Source organism: Ammospiza caudacuta, chromosome 15 (genome assembly GCF_027887145.1).
Source record: "Ammospiza caudacuta isolate bAmmCau1 chromosome 15, bAmmCau1.pri, whole genome shotgun sequence".
In the NCBI taxonomy this organism is placed as follows: domain Eukaryota; kingdom Metazoa; phylum Chordata; class Aves; order Passeriformes; family Passerellidae; genus Ammospiza; species Ammospiza caudacuta.
Window position 1 is genome coordinate 10,444,261 of NC_080607.1, and position 15,561 is coordinate 10,459,821.

The window sequence follows — 15,561 nt, forward strand, 5'->3', positions numbered from 1 at the left end:
CCCCATCCCTGTGGAGACCTGACCCAGAGCTCTCCTGTATGTTCTTTGCTAGGAATAAATGCTCCAGGTGCACCTCATCCCCCCCTGTTTGGGCATTTTGTACTTGTAACAGAGGTCATGACACCCCTTAACAGGAAGCCAAAGGGGGTAAGAGGGAGTTCTGACTCTACAAAAACTCCAGTTGCTAAACACAAATTCCTGAAAGCTGGGTCTCTTCTGGTGTTTGTAGCTCCTCTAAAGCCCGGCTCTTTTTTAAAGCTGGTGGTTGTTCACTGTTGTATTTATTGATGAGCCTCTGCCATAGCTATTACTACCTTTGGTATGACCAGTGTTCCAGACAGTCCAGCTACCTGCAGTTTGATAGCTGAAACTGCCCACCAACTTGTAAAGGTTGATGGAAGATGCTGGTGTTTTGAGTGTTCTGAACAAAAACCAATAATAAACAGTGCCTTAATCAAGGTTGTCTCTTGTCTGCTTTAGCCCTGTGCATAGAAGTGGGAGCCAGGCTCCAAATCCTTTCTAAAATGTGATTTGACTTATTCTTATTCAAGCATCCTACCAAGTGGGTCCTAGGAGTGATGGAATCTATCAAGACCAGGTTGCTAGGAGCCTCATCCAGCCTGGTCTTGGATGTTCCCAGGGATGAAGCATGCACAGCCTCTGTGCACAGCCTGGGCCTGTGCCTCACCACCCTTAGTAAAATACCAGTTTTCTTAGATACAACCTCCTGCAGCTGAAAGCCATCTTTCTTTCTCCTTCCACCACAGACCCTGTTGAACACTCTGTCCCCATCTTTCCTATGGGACCCTTCAAGTCCTGTACAGTTGCAGTGAGGCCCCTCCATGGCCCTCTCTTCTCCAGGCTGAGCATTCCCAACTCTCTCTTCATGGGAGGTTTTTAAAAGTTATAAAGTAAAACAAAGGCAGAAGCACTGCTGGGCTCCTTCCTCTGGCACCTACCTTCTCCTTCCCTGACCCCTGTGTGTAAGGCATCCTGTCTGCCACTTCTGGAAGCCACACAAGTCATTTTGGTCCTGGAAACCTCAGCAAGAAATACTTTATTTTTTTCCTTTCCAGTACAAACAGTTTTTCAGCTTTTAAAATCTGAACAAATAGACATGGTTTTAAAAACAACAGAACACAGTCTTTTAACAGGATCAGTTATAAACTGCCTCAGAAAGCTGCCCATGCAAGCACAACCCCGTGGGCAGCATTTCCTTACTTTGCAAGCAATTTTTTTAAAAATGCCCAGTTTTGTACAAAGTTCCTTTCACTTTTTAAACATGAATAGTTGAGAACTGAAATAACAAACTGTCCATAGCTTCAAGTGACTAGTCAGGAATAGTCCAAACATAGCACCATTTTCTGGAAGGCCAGACTTCTTCCTTGTCCTGGGTTTGTTATGGCCAGTCCTGGCTCCCTCTTTTCTGGGGAAGCTGTTCCTGTTCACCCACTCTAACCCAGGCTGGGGAATGGGGAGCCTGGCCCTTGGCTTGGTTTTCTCTTTGGTTTTCTCCCTGGTGTGAGGGGATGGAAAAGGGGCTTAGGCAGGATGCTCCCCCTGCAGGGTGAGGGCTCCCCTGGCCCAACACAAAGTACTCAGGGTTGCCTTGAGACTCCTTTCTTAGGCTGGAGGAAAAAATAACTTTTGTTGTCCAAGAGCAGGTTTTGCAGGATGCCCAAAGGCAGCAGGACGTTGTTCTTCATGTGGAGAAGTGTCTCAGCAGCTGGAGGGTAGCTCCAAATCAGCAAAGCCAGAGCAGTGAGAGTGAATTCTGGTGCTGTGAGCACCTGGCAGGGCCGGGCAAGTGGGGAGGCCACATATCCTCTCTATGCTCCCACAGCTCGTGCTCCTCTGGCAGGAGAATGAGCTTTTACTGCCTCAGGGATCCCTGTGGTCCTCCCTAAACTGGAAGCATGTTTAAGGGAGCTCACCCAGATTTTTCTGAGGGAAAAACAGTGCCCAGATGCATCTCTGCTGGGAGCTGCTGCTGCTGGTTTGTGCTAGAGCACAGAGCTGCTCCTTCATGCAGTCAAGGGGGGAATTATGGTGCAGAGAGCAGGGACAGCCTGGTGAGGGTGACAGGCACTGCGTGAGAGCCAAAGGCTGGCTGGTGTGGGAGGGTTCATGAGCTCTAATGCTGAGAGAAAAGTATGTTCCTCTGCTATAAAGTGCCAGAGTTGCTTGGATGGAGGCTCTTTAATTTCCTCCTCATCCTGGTAATGAAGTCTCCATTGGCTGGTCAGTGGAGGGTGCCCATGGTGGGCTCCTAGGGAGAGATGGATCTGTGTGCAATAGCTCTGCAGGACAAGGCTGGAGCTGCTCAGGAACACGGACAACGTTTTCCAGCCTGCCTATTTGTGGGAAACCAGAGCCAAGCTGGGTAAATGATGTGGGTTTTTCATTCTGAGCTGAGGACAGGCCTCCAGACAGGCTCTCACAGATGCCCTGCCTTGTTCCACATTGGTGTTGGTCCCAGGGCTACTGGCATCCCAGAAGGATCAGAAGAGCTTGAGGAGGATGTGGGCTCCTGCTCCTCCCCTGCTGCACTCACACCCTGGAGCAGCTGGAACTCTCCTGCCTGGGATGAGATGATTAAGTTCACAGCTTAAGCAATAAAACAGGAGAGAGCCAGAGCTGGAGGAGAGGACTGCTCTGTCCCAGCTTGGTCTCTGCAGGGACCTATGGACACAGCTCTCCTCAGGGAAGACACATTCCCCATAACCATCAGTCAGTCCCAGGTGTAACCAGAGAGCCCAGCAAAGTGGGATTGCAAAGCACAGCAGCCCCCAGAACCATGGGGCTCTCTCCAAACACTGCTGCCACAGCTTTTAGCTGCTCATTGTGGGCCTTTGGAATATGGCAAAGGACATGGGGGCAGCATTAGGAAACTGGAATCAGATGAGCACCATGACACAGAATCGTCCAAAAATATACACACATACCATATATATATATATATATATATATATATATATATATATATGCATATGTGTTTTCCTGATGCACACCCTCATCTGCTCCATAAGGCATGTGCATCTGCATGGAGGAGGGAGCATTATCAATGGATTTACCATACACAAGGAGGGCTGCCATCTCGGAGAAGGGAAGCCAGTTCCCAGAGGGACGTGTGAATACGTGTGTTCTTTGAAATCTACAATTCCTGTGGTGAGTTTTGTTCCCTGCAAGGAGCCCTGGCTCTGCTCAGTCTCTGGATTAAGATGCAGGTGGTCTTTAGGTCAGAGAAACTATTCCTCAGCTGATAACTACAGGGTTTTAGTCTTCAAGAAACGATAAATCCACAAAAATAAAATGAAAAAAAATGTTTCTGCCTCCAGCTTACTTTTGAATTGTCCTTCTGGGGTCATCAGCCCAGGAGCCAAAGCAACAGCCCCAGCCAGGAGGCAGTGACACTGCTGTGCCAGGGTCAGGACAGTTGCTGAGCATCAGGAGGGGAGCACCACCATGATAGAGTTAAGGAGAAGTGGGGCCAACAAGATCAAAGGGAAAAAAATGTAGCAGCTTTTCATAAAAAAAATATCCCAAGAACTGTTGTCACATTGGAGTGAGTCTGTGTGATATAATTTAATCCTGTCCTTCACAGCAGGAGAAGGAAGGCACATGGCATGGCAGTGTGGTTAATGCTGCCTCCTCTCCGCCTTCTCCTCCAAGTGCCCGACCTGCTCTGCCAGCTCAGAGACCTTGGCTTGGCAGTCGAGCAAGTTGTCCTTCAGTCCTGTTATTTCCTGAGAGTGGGCAGCCAGTGTCCCGTTTACGTGGTCCATGTAGTCCCACAGGCTGCCCGTGTGTTTCTCCAGTTCCTCCCTGATGCCGTCCAGGCTGCCGGGGATGGCCCCCAGCAGGCCGCAGGCGCTCTCCACCCGCGCCACCCGCTCGTCGAAGCGAGACACCTCCTGCTGCAGGCCGTGGGCCACGCTCTTGCAGGAGCTCAGGTCGCTCACAATCCTGGCTTTGAGTCGCTCCAGGTCTCCCTTGAGGTTCAGGACGCGGCGGTTGCTGAAGAAAAGCTGGGAACCTTGGTCGTTGACTTTCTCCTGGATGGAGTGGACCTCGTCCTCAATCTTCCGCTCGTGCTCATCTAGCGAGGAGTTGACATGCGTCAGGGTGTCTGAGTACTGGGAGACGGAGTCCTTGAGCCCTGTCAGAGACTTGCTCACAGTGTTCAGGTTGATCTTCAGCAAGGTGATCTCCCCTTGCAAAGCCCCCGATGCTTCCTCCTCGATGCGCCGCTGGATCTCCAGGATGGTGGCGTTCAGCTTGCGCAGGAGGTCATAATTGCTGTCCATGCGGAGCAGCAGGTCCTGGTTCTTGTTCTGGCAGTCCTCAATCTCCGTCCGAAAGGTCTCCACATCTTTGGAGGCAGAGGTGCAGCCCAGGGAGCAGGTGGTCTCTAGGGTGATGAGGCGATTCTGCAACGCCTCCAGTGTCTCATCTGTCCTTTTCCTCATGCTGGCAAGCTCCCCTTCCAGCACAGGCACCACTGCTCCATCCATGCCCATGGGAGAACTGACATTGTTCAGCTCCCCCATGATGGTCATGAACCTGTCCTCCAGGGTCTGCATTTTGTCTTCAAAGGCAGTCCTCATGCCATCCACCTCTGCCACCACCGTGCCTTTCATGCTGTCCTCTATACCAGAGCAGCAGCTCCCCGTTTCCCTCTCTGTGGCATTGAGCCTGGCTTCCAGGTCCTCGAAGCGCCCTTCAAAGAGGTTCCCTAGGGTGACAGTGGAGATTTCTCCATCCAGGCGTGAGTGCAGGTTCTTCTGGGACTCGGAGATGCTGTGAAGGCCTTTCTCAAGGATGTTCATGCGATCAGTGAGGTAGTCCAGGTTGCTGCAGCAGCTTTCCACCACTGTCAGCCCTTGGATCTGGGTCTCCAGCTGAGAGATCTCTTTCTTGATCTCCAGCTCCTTCCCATCCAGCGTCTGCTGCAGCCGCAGGTTGGCGGCTTTCTCCTCCTCGCACTGCTGCCGCACCTCTTGGATGCGGAAATCACACGTGGTCTGGATCTTGCCCAGCTTCTTCTCAAAGCCATCCAGCAGCTCCCCACGCAGGCTGCTCAGCCTGGTGTCCACGTACTCCTCCAGCAGGTCGATGGAGGTGAGGGGCGAGGGCCGGGCGGATTCCAGCAGGTGCTTGATCTGCCCGTCGTGGTCCAGGACCATGCCCCGCACCTCGTGCAGCAGATCCGCCTTGGTCTTCAGCACGTCGCTCACCTCGGTCACTTTGGTCAGGATGTCCCCTACGGGAGGGTACGTGGCCATGTCGGCTTTGTCTGCCACGTCCACCAGCCCGTCAGGAATGATGCCAAAACCCACGGAGGAGTCCGGCGTGCCCGGGCTGTTCATCAGGGAGCCGATCATCTTGGTGGTGTCCTCCTGGATGGCCAAACGCAGGCGGTCCCCCAGCCCGCTCACCAAGGCGTGCAGGCTGTCGTAGGACTGGGAGAGGCGCCTCACCTCCTCCTCCAGCCGGTCCAGGCGGTCCCCAAAGAGGCCAGGCAGCTTCCTGCCTGCATGGGGAAAGAAAGAGATGTCACAGACACATTTTATGAAAAATCCTTTTGCCATGATCTTTTCTCCTGAGAAGCTTCAGCCTCTCCATGTTTTGCTGCTTTGGAATGTGATTTGGAGAATTGTTTACCCAGCATGTGAAATATTTTTTACTTGATGACCAATGACAGCCACCTGTGTCAAGGCTGTGAGCAGTCACAAGATTTTATTCTCATTACTTGCCTTTCCTTGCTAGCCTTGTGATGAACTCCTTTCTTCTATTCTTTTAGTACAGTTTTAATAGATCATATTCTTTTAATATAATATATATCATAAAAAAATAAATCAGCCTTCTGAAACATGGAGTCAAGATTCTCATCTCTTCCCTCATCCTGGGACCCCTGCAAACACCACCACATTTGGTGAGCCCTGAATGAGGAACTTTACCACAAAGAGAGAGGGCACAGTGAGGGCTGGTGCTCCTTTAACTTCCCCTCTTTGAGTCCTTTCCCATAATAACCTTGTGTCCTGCCCTCTGTTATTGTCATTTCAGCAAATTGTCATTTCTCTCCTTAAGCTATCAGGAAATCCTCTTTCCTCTTGGGATCCATCCATCCACATTCAACAGCAGGTGATGATAACAGCCCAGGAGAGCTTCATCCTGAGACACCCCTACCAACCCCATAATTAATGGGAAAATGCTCTCAGTCAATGAGGAAAGGCAATTTTGAAGCTGAATGTTTTGAAAAAAAACAAGATTTAAAAAGCAAGTGGTCCTCAAAGCAATCAAATGTCAGGTCTCTGATGGAAAACATCACCCACTGAATTTTTGCCAGATTCATGCTCTGCACTGAACAGAGAGAACCTGGAGGTTTGAATGCATGGGGTGATCTGGGGACATGAAGCAGGAGCAAGATCTCACCATATTGATTCTTCTTTGGTCCTGGAAACAGGTCAGGGTGGCTTTTGGGGTAGGGAGGAAGCCTGGGCATTGGAAACATCTTTTGCCCAGGGGGCATTTTGGGGCTGGGGTGCTGGGGCAGGAGGCCAGGCTGGTCTGTGGGGCTGTCATGGCACCCTTCTCCCATGAAGCCTGGGCAGCACCTCCAGGACAGCTCTGTCACTGTCTTGTACCCAATCTTGTACTTGGGCCTGAAGAAGGTGCGGTACCTTGCAGGAGAGGGGAGGGAGAGAGAAGACAGGTTAGAGAAATAACCTCAACATCCATCGATAGAGCAGGGACATGGTCCTGTTGGGTGTGGGAGATCTGGGCACATGGGGAACCTGGCTGAAACCCTTGTGCTGCACCTGCAGACCATGGCCCATCTTCTCCAAGAGCTCTTGCTGCACCGTAGCTCACTGCAGCATTACAGAGGGGTTTTGGTGAGTGTTTTCTAACCTGGGACACTGTGGTTATTTAGAACTGCAGCTCTAAATGTATTGCTGCAGTCCCAGGCCTGATAAGTGACCACTGTGACACTGTTTGGCAACTTCTGGCCAGCAGAGCACAAGATGAAATGATGGAACTGATTCCAAAAGCCCTGCAAGCTCACTTCTCAACTGTAATCCTGTCTGGAAGCCCCCCTGAGAGGTGAAATGCCTTTGGAAAGGTGTTTTCTCTCTGTGTGGAGGGCATCAGTTTGCTGGGAAGCCTAAAGGGGCTTGGGCTGGTCTGGTGAGGATGCCCTGAGAAGTGTCTCCATCACAAATTTGGGTGTTACAGCATTGATCCTCCCTTATCCACCACACAAGGTGCAAGCCCACCTCACAGTTCCCCCTCAGCTCTCGCTCTGGATGGGGTCCCACCAGCCTTGGGGGAGGATTCAGCTGCTCCTGCTCCCCTGTGGGGCAGCAGCGATGAACACAGCACTTTTCTCACCACCTCCAAACATCAATGCCTTAAGCCTGCTTTTTGGAAATATCCAATCTGAATTTACCAGGGCCTGAAAATCCTGAAGTTTGCTGTTTTGCAGCACACACCATGAGCATCTTGTTCTTCTGCAGCATGTTCAGCAGAAGGTCTTGGAGGAGCAGCACAGCCATCCATGCTGCAGAGGGGCTGCAGAAGGCACCAATCCATCAGTCAGGGCAGCACACAGGGCTGAGTCCCTGCCATCCATGTCCTTGTCTGAATTCAGCGTCCCCAGCCCTGGCAGTGCTGCTCCCACACAATTCCCAGTGAGATACAGCCACCTCCACACACACCACAGGGCAAGGGAATAAACCAAACCCAAAGCCTCTGCTCTTTAAATCTCTTCAAAACTTCTCAACATCAATTTCCCAAAGGGACAGTTTCAAAACAAGCTCTTCTGGATACTCCTCTTCACAGATGCTGCTGAGTTTCAATGATCTTTGCTCCTGTTGTTGTGTGTAGAAACCTGCCTGGATGTACCATGGGAGATTGCTGCTCCAGCCAGTGTCAGGGGGTGAAGAAAGGAGGAGGGTGGCATCCATAAGGCAGAGCAGCTTCTCTGTGTCACCCCAGTACCTTCTCTGTGCCATCCCAGCCTCTGCAGAGGAGCTCAAAGCCTTGGGCACCTCCAAATCTTTCCACCCCTGCTCCAAACAGCAGCAAGGAGAAGTATTTGTAGCCAGCTGCACAAACATTCACTGATGGCCCCAGCACGTGGAAAATCCATCCTTCCCTTTTGTCCATGGATGCAGCAGCTGAGGCTCTGCAGAAAATACAGCTGTGGGTCCAGCTGCTCTCAGAAAACCTCCTGGTTTCACCCTGGTTTTGTTTGAAGGAGACAAACAGAGGGCATCATGGAGATGGAAGAGGCTTTGGAGATCTCCTCCATGGATACCAGCAGCTGCAGGATGTCCTGAAGTCCCCAGATGCTGCTAAAACCCTTGTGATGGGAAGAGCAAGTGAGTGGGTGGGTCCAGCTGCCCGTCTCTGCCAGGAGAGGTTCTGAGCAGAGCCTGTGGCACCACAGGGGCATGGAGAGTCCCAGCCAGCTGCCACAGGATGGGTTCTAGGCTCTGACCAAAACTTCTCTCATCCCAGTTCTCCTCTGTGCTCAGCTCTGCTCTTCCTCCAGCCTGGGGAGGATGCAGGAGAGCTTTTCCACAGGGAGCAGCATCCCTGGAGGGCGGTGAAGCACAAAGCCCCTGCACCACCAGCAGCTCCAGCTGTGGCACAGTGAAGTGTTTCCCTCCAGCACTGATGAGGTAGCAGGGTTTTGCAGGTATTTCCTGGAGCAGGAAGCACTGAGACATCCCCAGCCACAGGCTCCATTTCCTCATCCTCTCAGCCAGGTTCTCACTGAGCTGCCATCATTCTGCCACATTGCAGGTCCCTGACAAACTGCTCTCCTACACAGGCACCTTCCCACTTCCCATGATTTACAGGTTTATTGCTGAATCATTCAATATCCTGAGTTTGAAGGGACCCTTAAGAATCTTTGTGCTCAGCAACTGCACAGAACACCCCTAAAAATCTCACCATGGGCCTGAGAACATTGTCCAAATTCTCCTTCCACTCTGTCAGGTTCAGTGCCATGATCACCTTCCCTGGGGAGCCTTTTCCAGTGCTCAGCTGCCATCTGGGTGAAAACCTCTTCCTGATATCCAATCTAAACCTCCCCTGACAGTTTCTGAGGAGGGATAGAGCTCCCTCTCCCTCCTGACAGATCCCACCTTGCCTCGTCCCAACACCACTGCCCTGCCACTGCCTGCATTGTCCAGGAAAAGTCCTTCAGCCCCTTTCACTGCCCTCTGGAAAGGTGGCATAGGGTCTCAGGAGATAAATCTCTTTGGGAGGGGAAGGGAGCCATGGCCCAGTGTGCCCCATACTCACAGCACTTTCCCTGGGCACTTGGGTCCCCAGCTGCACTTGTGGTACTCAGCCTTGACGTAGCTCTCGGCCCCGTCCTGCAGCGTGCACGTCACATTGCGCTGCACCACGTAGGCACAGAAACTCCTGGGGGACACAGAGAGAGACACTGTCACCCCCCTGCCCAATCAAACAGCAGTGCCTGCACTGCCAGACACTGCCTGAGAGCTCTGGGGGCAGGAGATGGAAGGAGCCCCCCAGCTTGGGCAGATGCTGGGGAGGGGAATCACAACCATGCTGCAGGAGCGTGGTTCCTGTCACTGTCACCAGTGCTGGTGGTGTCCCCAGAGTTGCTGGGGAGGAGGATCACAACCATGCTGCAGGAGCGTGGTTCCTGTCACTGTCACAGCCATGCTGTCACCAGTGCTGGTGGTGTCCCCAGAGTTGGGCTGAGCTCAGCACAGCATGGACTGTGTGGTGAGACAGGCTGTGAGCACAGTCAGAAGAATCCCAGCAGCAGCAGCAGTTATAGGAATAGGATCCCAGAAACAGCTCCAGCAGTGCCTGGCAGGGGTGGTCTGTCCTGCTGCAGCTCCTGGAGTGCTGCCAGTGCAGGGGCCAACACAAAAGCCTTCAGCCCTTGTTGTGGGTGCTGCCACAGACAAGGCACAGGGAGGAGATGGGATGGGGATGCTGCTCTGTAGGGCTGCAGCATTGTGGGTCCCTCTGTCAAAGGCAGGGACATGGAGTAGGCCTGTGATGGAGAAACCCCCTCAGATCCCTGGGACAGTGAGCACACAGAGCCTCTTCCCTCCTGCCACACCCCTGCAGTGGGTATGGAGCCAGGGACACAGATCTGTGATGGAGGCTGGAAACCCCCTCAGATCCCTGGGACAGTGAGCACAGAGAGCCTCCTCCCTCCTGCCATCCCCCTGAGTGGGTGCCACAGGTACCAGTCAGCTTTCCTGAGCCGAGCAGCACAGCCAGGCGCTGAGGGAAGCTGGCTGGGAGGAAGGCAGTGTGTGGGAAGGATGTAGGATGCTGCAGGACAGATGGAGGCCCAGGCTGCTCCAGCTGAAGGCAGGGCTGCCGGCAGGAGCAGATGGGCTCGGTCCTCAGGGGCAGAGGCAGCAGGGAAGTGAGGGGAGGCAGGGATTAAGGGCAGGGGGATGTGGCAGACGGCAGAGCAGGAGGAGAGCAGGGCACAGGCCCAGGGAGCAGAGCAGGGCTGAGGCAGGAGGTCAGGGATGAGCAGATGGGCCAGCGCAGGCTGCAGGTGCAGGGAGGTGCTCAGTGAGGCGGGAGGACGTGGCTGCCCCTGTGCCAGCTGGGGGCTTGCTGTGCATGGGTGGGGAACACCCTCTGTCTTCACCTGTTTGCATCAGTGCTTGTCCCTCCTTCATTGATCTTTCCCCACTCAGGGTGAGCCAGAGTGCTGCTGCTCTGGCCCCTGAGTGTGACATGGGGTGCTGGGGGAGGGCTGTGCACACCCACCCTGGGCATGCACACACACACACACTCACTCAAACAGGAGACACCACAACCCTTCTTACCAAACCCTTCTGCTCCACCCTGACAGTCACAGTCCCTTTCCTGTACCTCCACCTGCCAGAAGTGTCTCAACATCCTCCAGACCACCACAGCAAGCCCATGTGAGTTACCTTTTTATTCCTTGTGAATCAGAAAATATTATTTACCAGATAGGTTTCTTTGTAATATTTTGTAACAATGAAACACAAGACAGATATTTGGTCATATACAAATATATATTTTTTTATAGAGAAAAGTTTTTGTATTAATTTTGGATCTAATTTTACAAGAGAGTACTCCTTGTACTGTCAAGACCTCAGTCCAAAGTCAGTTAATATTCAACTCTACATAAAGCAGATATCCTATATTTAACTTATATAGAGTGTACGACCCGAGGCCCTGCAGCTCGTTTCTGTGCTCAGCCCCCAGGCTGCTCTCCACAGGCCATGTGATGGCCATGCCAGGGAGCTCTGGCTGCATCCCAGCCTGCGACCAGGCAGCTGAGCTGAGCAGCCCCAGCTGCCTCCCAGTGCCCCCATCCAGAGGCTGCGCCATCTCCAACAGCCCCCCAGGGCAGGAGCTCTCTCTCAGCTCTCTCAGCAGCAAGGTGTGAGCAGGGTCATCCTCCCTCCAAGCCTCTCTCTGCTCCCTTCCAGCAGGGATCCCCTGATCCCACACCCCAGCACACCCCACTTGCTGCCCCCAGGAGCTGCAGCAGCACATCCACCCCAGCCCCTCTCTGATCCCCTGAGATGGGCACACCAATCCCGTTTGGGACTGGCATTTCCAGCCTGCCCAGACCTGAGCAGCTGTGCCCTGGCAAGGGGCTGCCAGACTCAGAGCATGAGCAGGGCCCTGTGCTGCTCCCTGCTCCTCCACAAGTGAGTAACTCATCCGTGCACAGGACCACAGGAGAAGGAAGGGCAGACACTTCTCTCAGCTGCAGGCAAGGGAGCTCATGTGTGTATGTGGAAATTTAGGATCACAGTCTATCCATAAATCCAGGACCTGCTTACAAACAGCACCAGCTGCCTCTAAGTTAGCCAGTAGCCAGTGCAGGCAGTTCTACCAGCCAGTAATAAACCCTGCCTACCTGTGGCTGCTCGGGTTAGCATGGTTCTGGCTCACTCTCTCTCTCAGAACCCCTTCCCTTCTCACAGACCTGTGGCAAGCAGTTTTATAGCTCCAGCCCGATGTTTTTAGAGTGAGCAGCTGGAAAATGTTATGGGTTTTTGAAAGCTCTCACTGGCACTGCCAGTATTGTTCATCCCTAGGGTTACTTTATTCATTTCAGCTTGTTCTGTAACCCCACATCCTCCCTTTTTCAAAGGAGCCCGGCAGAAACTGCCCTAGCAAACAGAGAGGGAAGCAACACCCCCAATGTAACAGCTCTTATGCAACTGAACGGAAAAAGTCCACAGTTTGTGTAAAACCCACATTCCTCACTGCCTGAGCTTTCCAGGTCTCTTGAAAACGTATTTAAACTCCAGCATGCATGTATTTTACAAGCAATTCCCTCCAAAGCAAGCTGTTTCCACACGCAGATCTGTGCACTGCCCGCACATCACCACCCGCCGATGTCACACAGAGCAGGTACCTGCACCTACCCCAAACCCCCAAAACCACACACGGGCACCCCCAGCCCCGTCCCGCACCGCACGCACCCTGTTCCCTCCTGGAAGTACAACTCCCGGAGCCTCCTCTAGATGGAGGGGGGCACTGGCACATTCAGCCAGCCCTCGCTCGGTACCTGGCGGAGGATACAGAGCAGGGGATGCCGCGGCGGTACCCAGGGACTCCCGCCCGGCCAGGGATGACCGCAGGCGAGCCCTGAAGGTGGCACCGGGGTTTGGGTCCTCGCAGCAGCCCTTGCCCTGGGAATGATGCCCGGAGAGCGGCCAGTGCCCGGTGAGGGATGCCCGAACGGAGCCCCGGCTCGGTGCTGGGCACAGCAGCTCCCGGTGCCCGCGCTCTGTTCCGGGTAAGGGATGCCCGAACGGAGCTCGGTGCCGGGCACGGCGGCTCCCGGTGCCCTCCGGACGGGTTCCGCGGCCGCTGTCGCTTACTTGTGCTTGCCCACGGGCTTGCCGAGCTGCGGGCTGGAGCCGGCCGTGTAGAGGCTGTACCTGCCGCCGAAGGGCAGCGGGGCGGCGGGGGGGTAGAAGGCTCCCTTGGCGTCGGCGAGGGCCAGCAGCGTCCCCAGCGAGAGGCAGGCGAGCAGCGCTCCGCGGCGGCGCCGCATGGTCCCGGCCCGGCGGCGGCGGAGCGGGATGGGACGGGATGGAACTGGGATTGGGATGGAACGGGATGGGGATGGGGCGGGACTGGGGGCCCCGCCGGGACAGCGCCGCGGAGGGCACCGAGCGCCGCCCGCTGCGCCCTGCCCGGCCCCTGCCCTGCCTGTCGCTGTCGCTGTCCCCAGCCCTGCCGGTCCTGCCCGGCGGCACACGCCGCTCCGCCGCCCGCCCGGCCCCTTTTGTAGGGCGGCGGCGGGGGCGGGCCGCGCTCCTCCTTCCTCCCGCCCTCCCTCGGCCGCCGACCCCGGCCCGCGGGCGGGGACACAAAGCGGAGCCCCCCGACCCCCATTGTCCCTCCACGCAGCCCCCCAGCCGTGCTGCAGCTCCCGGTGAGCGCTGCCCACCCTGGGGCTCGCACCCTGTCCCGGCCCCCTCTTGTCCCCTTGTCCCGATGTCCCCTCCCCGCGCACTGGGATTTGCCCCGCAGGTGCAGCGGGGTCCGGAGCCCTGTGGCTTCTGGTTCCCCCAGTCCCCAGCTCTGCCCTGTTCATCCCGGAGCACCAGCGAGAGAAAGGCTGGAGCGACCCCAATGCTGCCCCCGAGGATTTCTGTGCTGCTGGAGATTGGCAGCTATCAATCACATGGCTGGCACCAGCCTGATGCATAGAGCATAACTCAGCACCTGCAGGAAGGAGGAGAGGCAAGTGGTGCTATTTTGGAGCCCTCCCCAGATTTTGGCTCCAGCAGAGAGTGGGGAGGGATCCCTCGCCTTTCCCTGCAGACCCCTGGATCTCCCATAGCCAAGGACATTTCATCTTTCATGGCTCTGGAAGGTGTGTTTGTGTCTCCCTGCCCTCCTGCCCTGCAGAGATCCCTGCTGTCCTGCACCCCAATGCCCCCACCCACAGGTGACCCACGCAAGGAGCACTCTGAGCACCCTGCCCTGCCCTGCCAGCCCTCCTGAGGATCCACACCATGAACCACAGCCCCTCAAGACCCTTTGTGTGAGCCACAGCTGTTAGGTGGGGGGAAAGAACCCCCACCTGGGGCACTGGGAATTTTGGGAGGGGGTAACATCCCTGGTGCTACCCAGTGGAGTCTGATAGAAGCCCTGTAGAAGTGAAGCCATGCCAAGGAGCAGGAAATTTTGTTATATATGCAGGCAGTTACACCCTTGAGCATCCCATCAAAACCTCACCAGTGGATTTTTGATTAGACTTCTCTTTTGGCTGGCAGAGAAGCCAGCTTTAAGTCAGGGAAGCCCCATGACCAGGTGTGCCATGCTTCTCTGAAACTGTTGGAGGAAAACAAGAGGTGGCTGAGAAAAGGTGGCTGTGTGAAATTCCAAATGAAGGAGTGAAACCTGCTGCTGGGGGAAGGAGGCATCAAGGCTTGGGCTGAGACAGAGATGATAAGATACTGAGACAAACAGCCTTTTTCAGTTAAAATGAGTCTTTGGCTCGGCCTGAGGTGAGTACGGAAACATTATCAGGAGAAGAAAAATCCATCAGAATGCCGAGCTGGGAGAGGCAAGCTGGACAGAGCAGGCAGAAAACCAAGAGGAGGAAGGCTGAGCACTGAAGCAGTGCATCCTCCTGGTTCAAGCTGCTGCAGGGTGTTGCTGAGCCTGTCAGGCTGCACCCCAGAGGTGCTGCAGAGTGCTTTGTACGTGGTGCATTTGGCAGCACATGAAGCAATCCCCATCCAGCTGGTGCACTGAATTGTTCTGCTCCGCTGGGATGCTGCGGGAGGGACGCTCCACAAGCAATTCCATCAAAACAAACAAAAGCTGACCGAGCCTGCCTGGTTTAATGCTGGATGCCAAAGTGGAGAATGAAGCTTGAGCACGGCCTTAATTTTTTTTCCCTGTGCACAGGGAGTGTGAGCCAGTTCTAACAACAGCAGGCTGCACGTGTGTGTCTGAGGCCTCCGGAAAAAAACATCTGGTGTAGCAGGGCTGCAGAAAGAGCCCTTGGCCCCAGCCCTGGAGCCTGTGCTGTGCTGGATGGGTACAGCAGGGCTGAGCTAAAAGTGCTCCTTCATCCTCACCAGCTTGGCTGGGAAAGGCAGGGAGGTGGGAGCCACTGCTCTGGGGTGGGTGTGTCTGTCTGTCTGTCTGTCTGGCATTGCTGTCCAAACTCACCTTTGAAGCACCAGATTTCAGAGTGAGGCAGGACCCTCAGAGACACTGAATCCCATTTTCTTGTTCTGTTGTCTAATTGTTTATGAAAAAAGACATCTGAGTAGACAAGAGAAAGCCAAACTCAGGTCCCAGCTGAGGAAATGGATTCATCATCAGCTCTTTTGTAAAACATCAAGGAATCCATACAGGAAAAAGCCATTATGGGTGCCCCAAATCATGGGGAAAACTCTCAAGTGCCTTTTCAGCTGTGAGCTAACCCAGCCATGAGACACAGAGCAGCAGGAAACTGGGATTTGTGAAGTTGCTTTTATCAGGGAGCAGCTCAGGTTGAACTGTCTGGCGCTCAGCTGTGCTTCTGGC

General features: G+C 54.4%; 1 protein-coding gene across 1 annotated transcript; it reads right to left on the minus strand.

The window, feature by feature from the left end:
• Window positions 1-3,638: 3,638 nt before the first annotated feature.
• EMILIN3 (elastin microfibril interfacer 3) lies at window positions 3,639-13,081 on the minus strand. The gene is made up of 4 exons (XM_058814948.1): window positions 12,888-13,081; window positions 9,316-9,438; window positions 6,436-6,683; window positions 3,639-5,533 (listed from the first exon to the last, which is right to left on the minus strand). The coding sequence occupies exons 1-4, from the start codon at window positions 13,061-13,063 to the stop codon at window positions 3,639-3,641; spliced, it is 2,442 nt and encodes an 813-aa protein (XP_058670931.1). The 5' UTR covers window positions 13,064-13,081.
• Between the last annotated feature and the right edge of the window lie 2,480 nt (window positions 13,082-15,561).

Excerpts from the sequence above, each read along its gene's own strand:
- EMILIN3 (XM_058814948.1), bottom strand. The coding sequence starts at position 13,063 with ATGCGGCGCCGCCGCGGAGCGCTGCTCGCCTGCCTCTCGCTGGGGACG. Across the intron at positions 6,684-9,315 it reads AAGTGCCCAGGGAAAGTGCT|GTACCGCACCTTCTTCAGGC; the intron begins GTGAGTATGGGG and ends CTCTCCTGCAAG. Across the intron at positions 5,534-6,435 it reads ACCAAAGAAGAATCAATATG|GCAGGAAGCTGCCTGGCCTC; the intron begins GTGAGATCTTGC and ends TTCCCCATGCAG.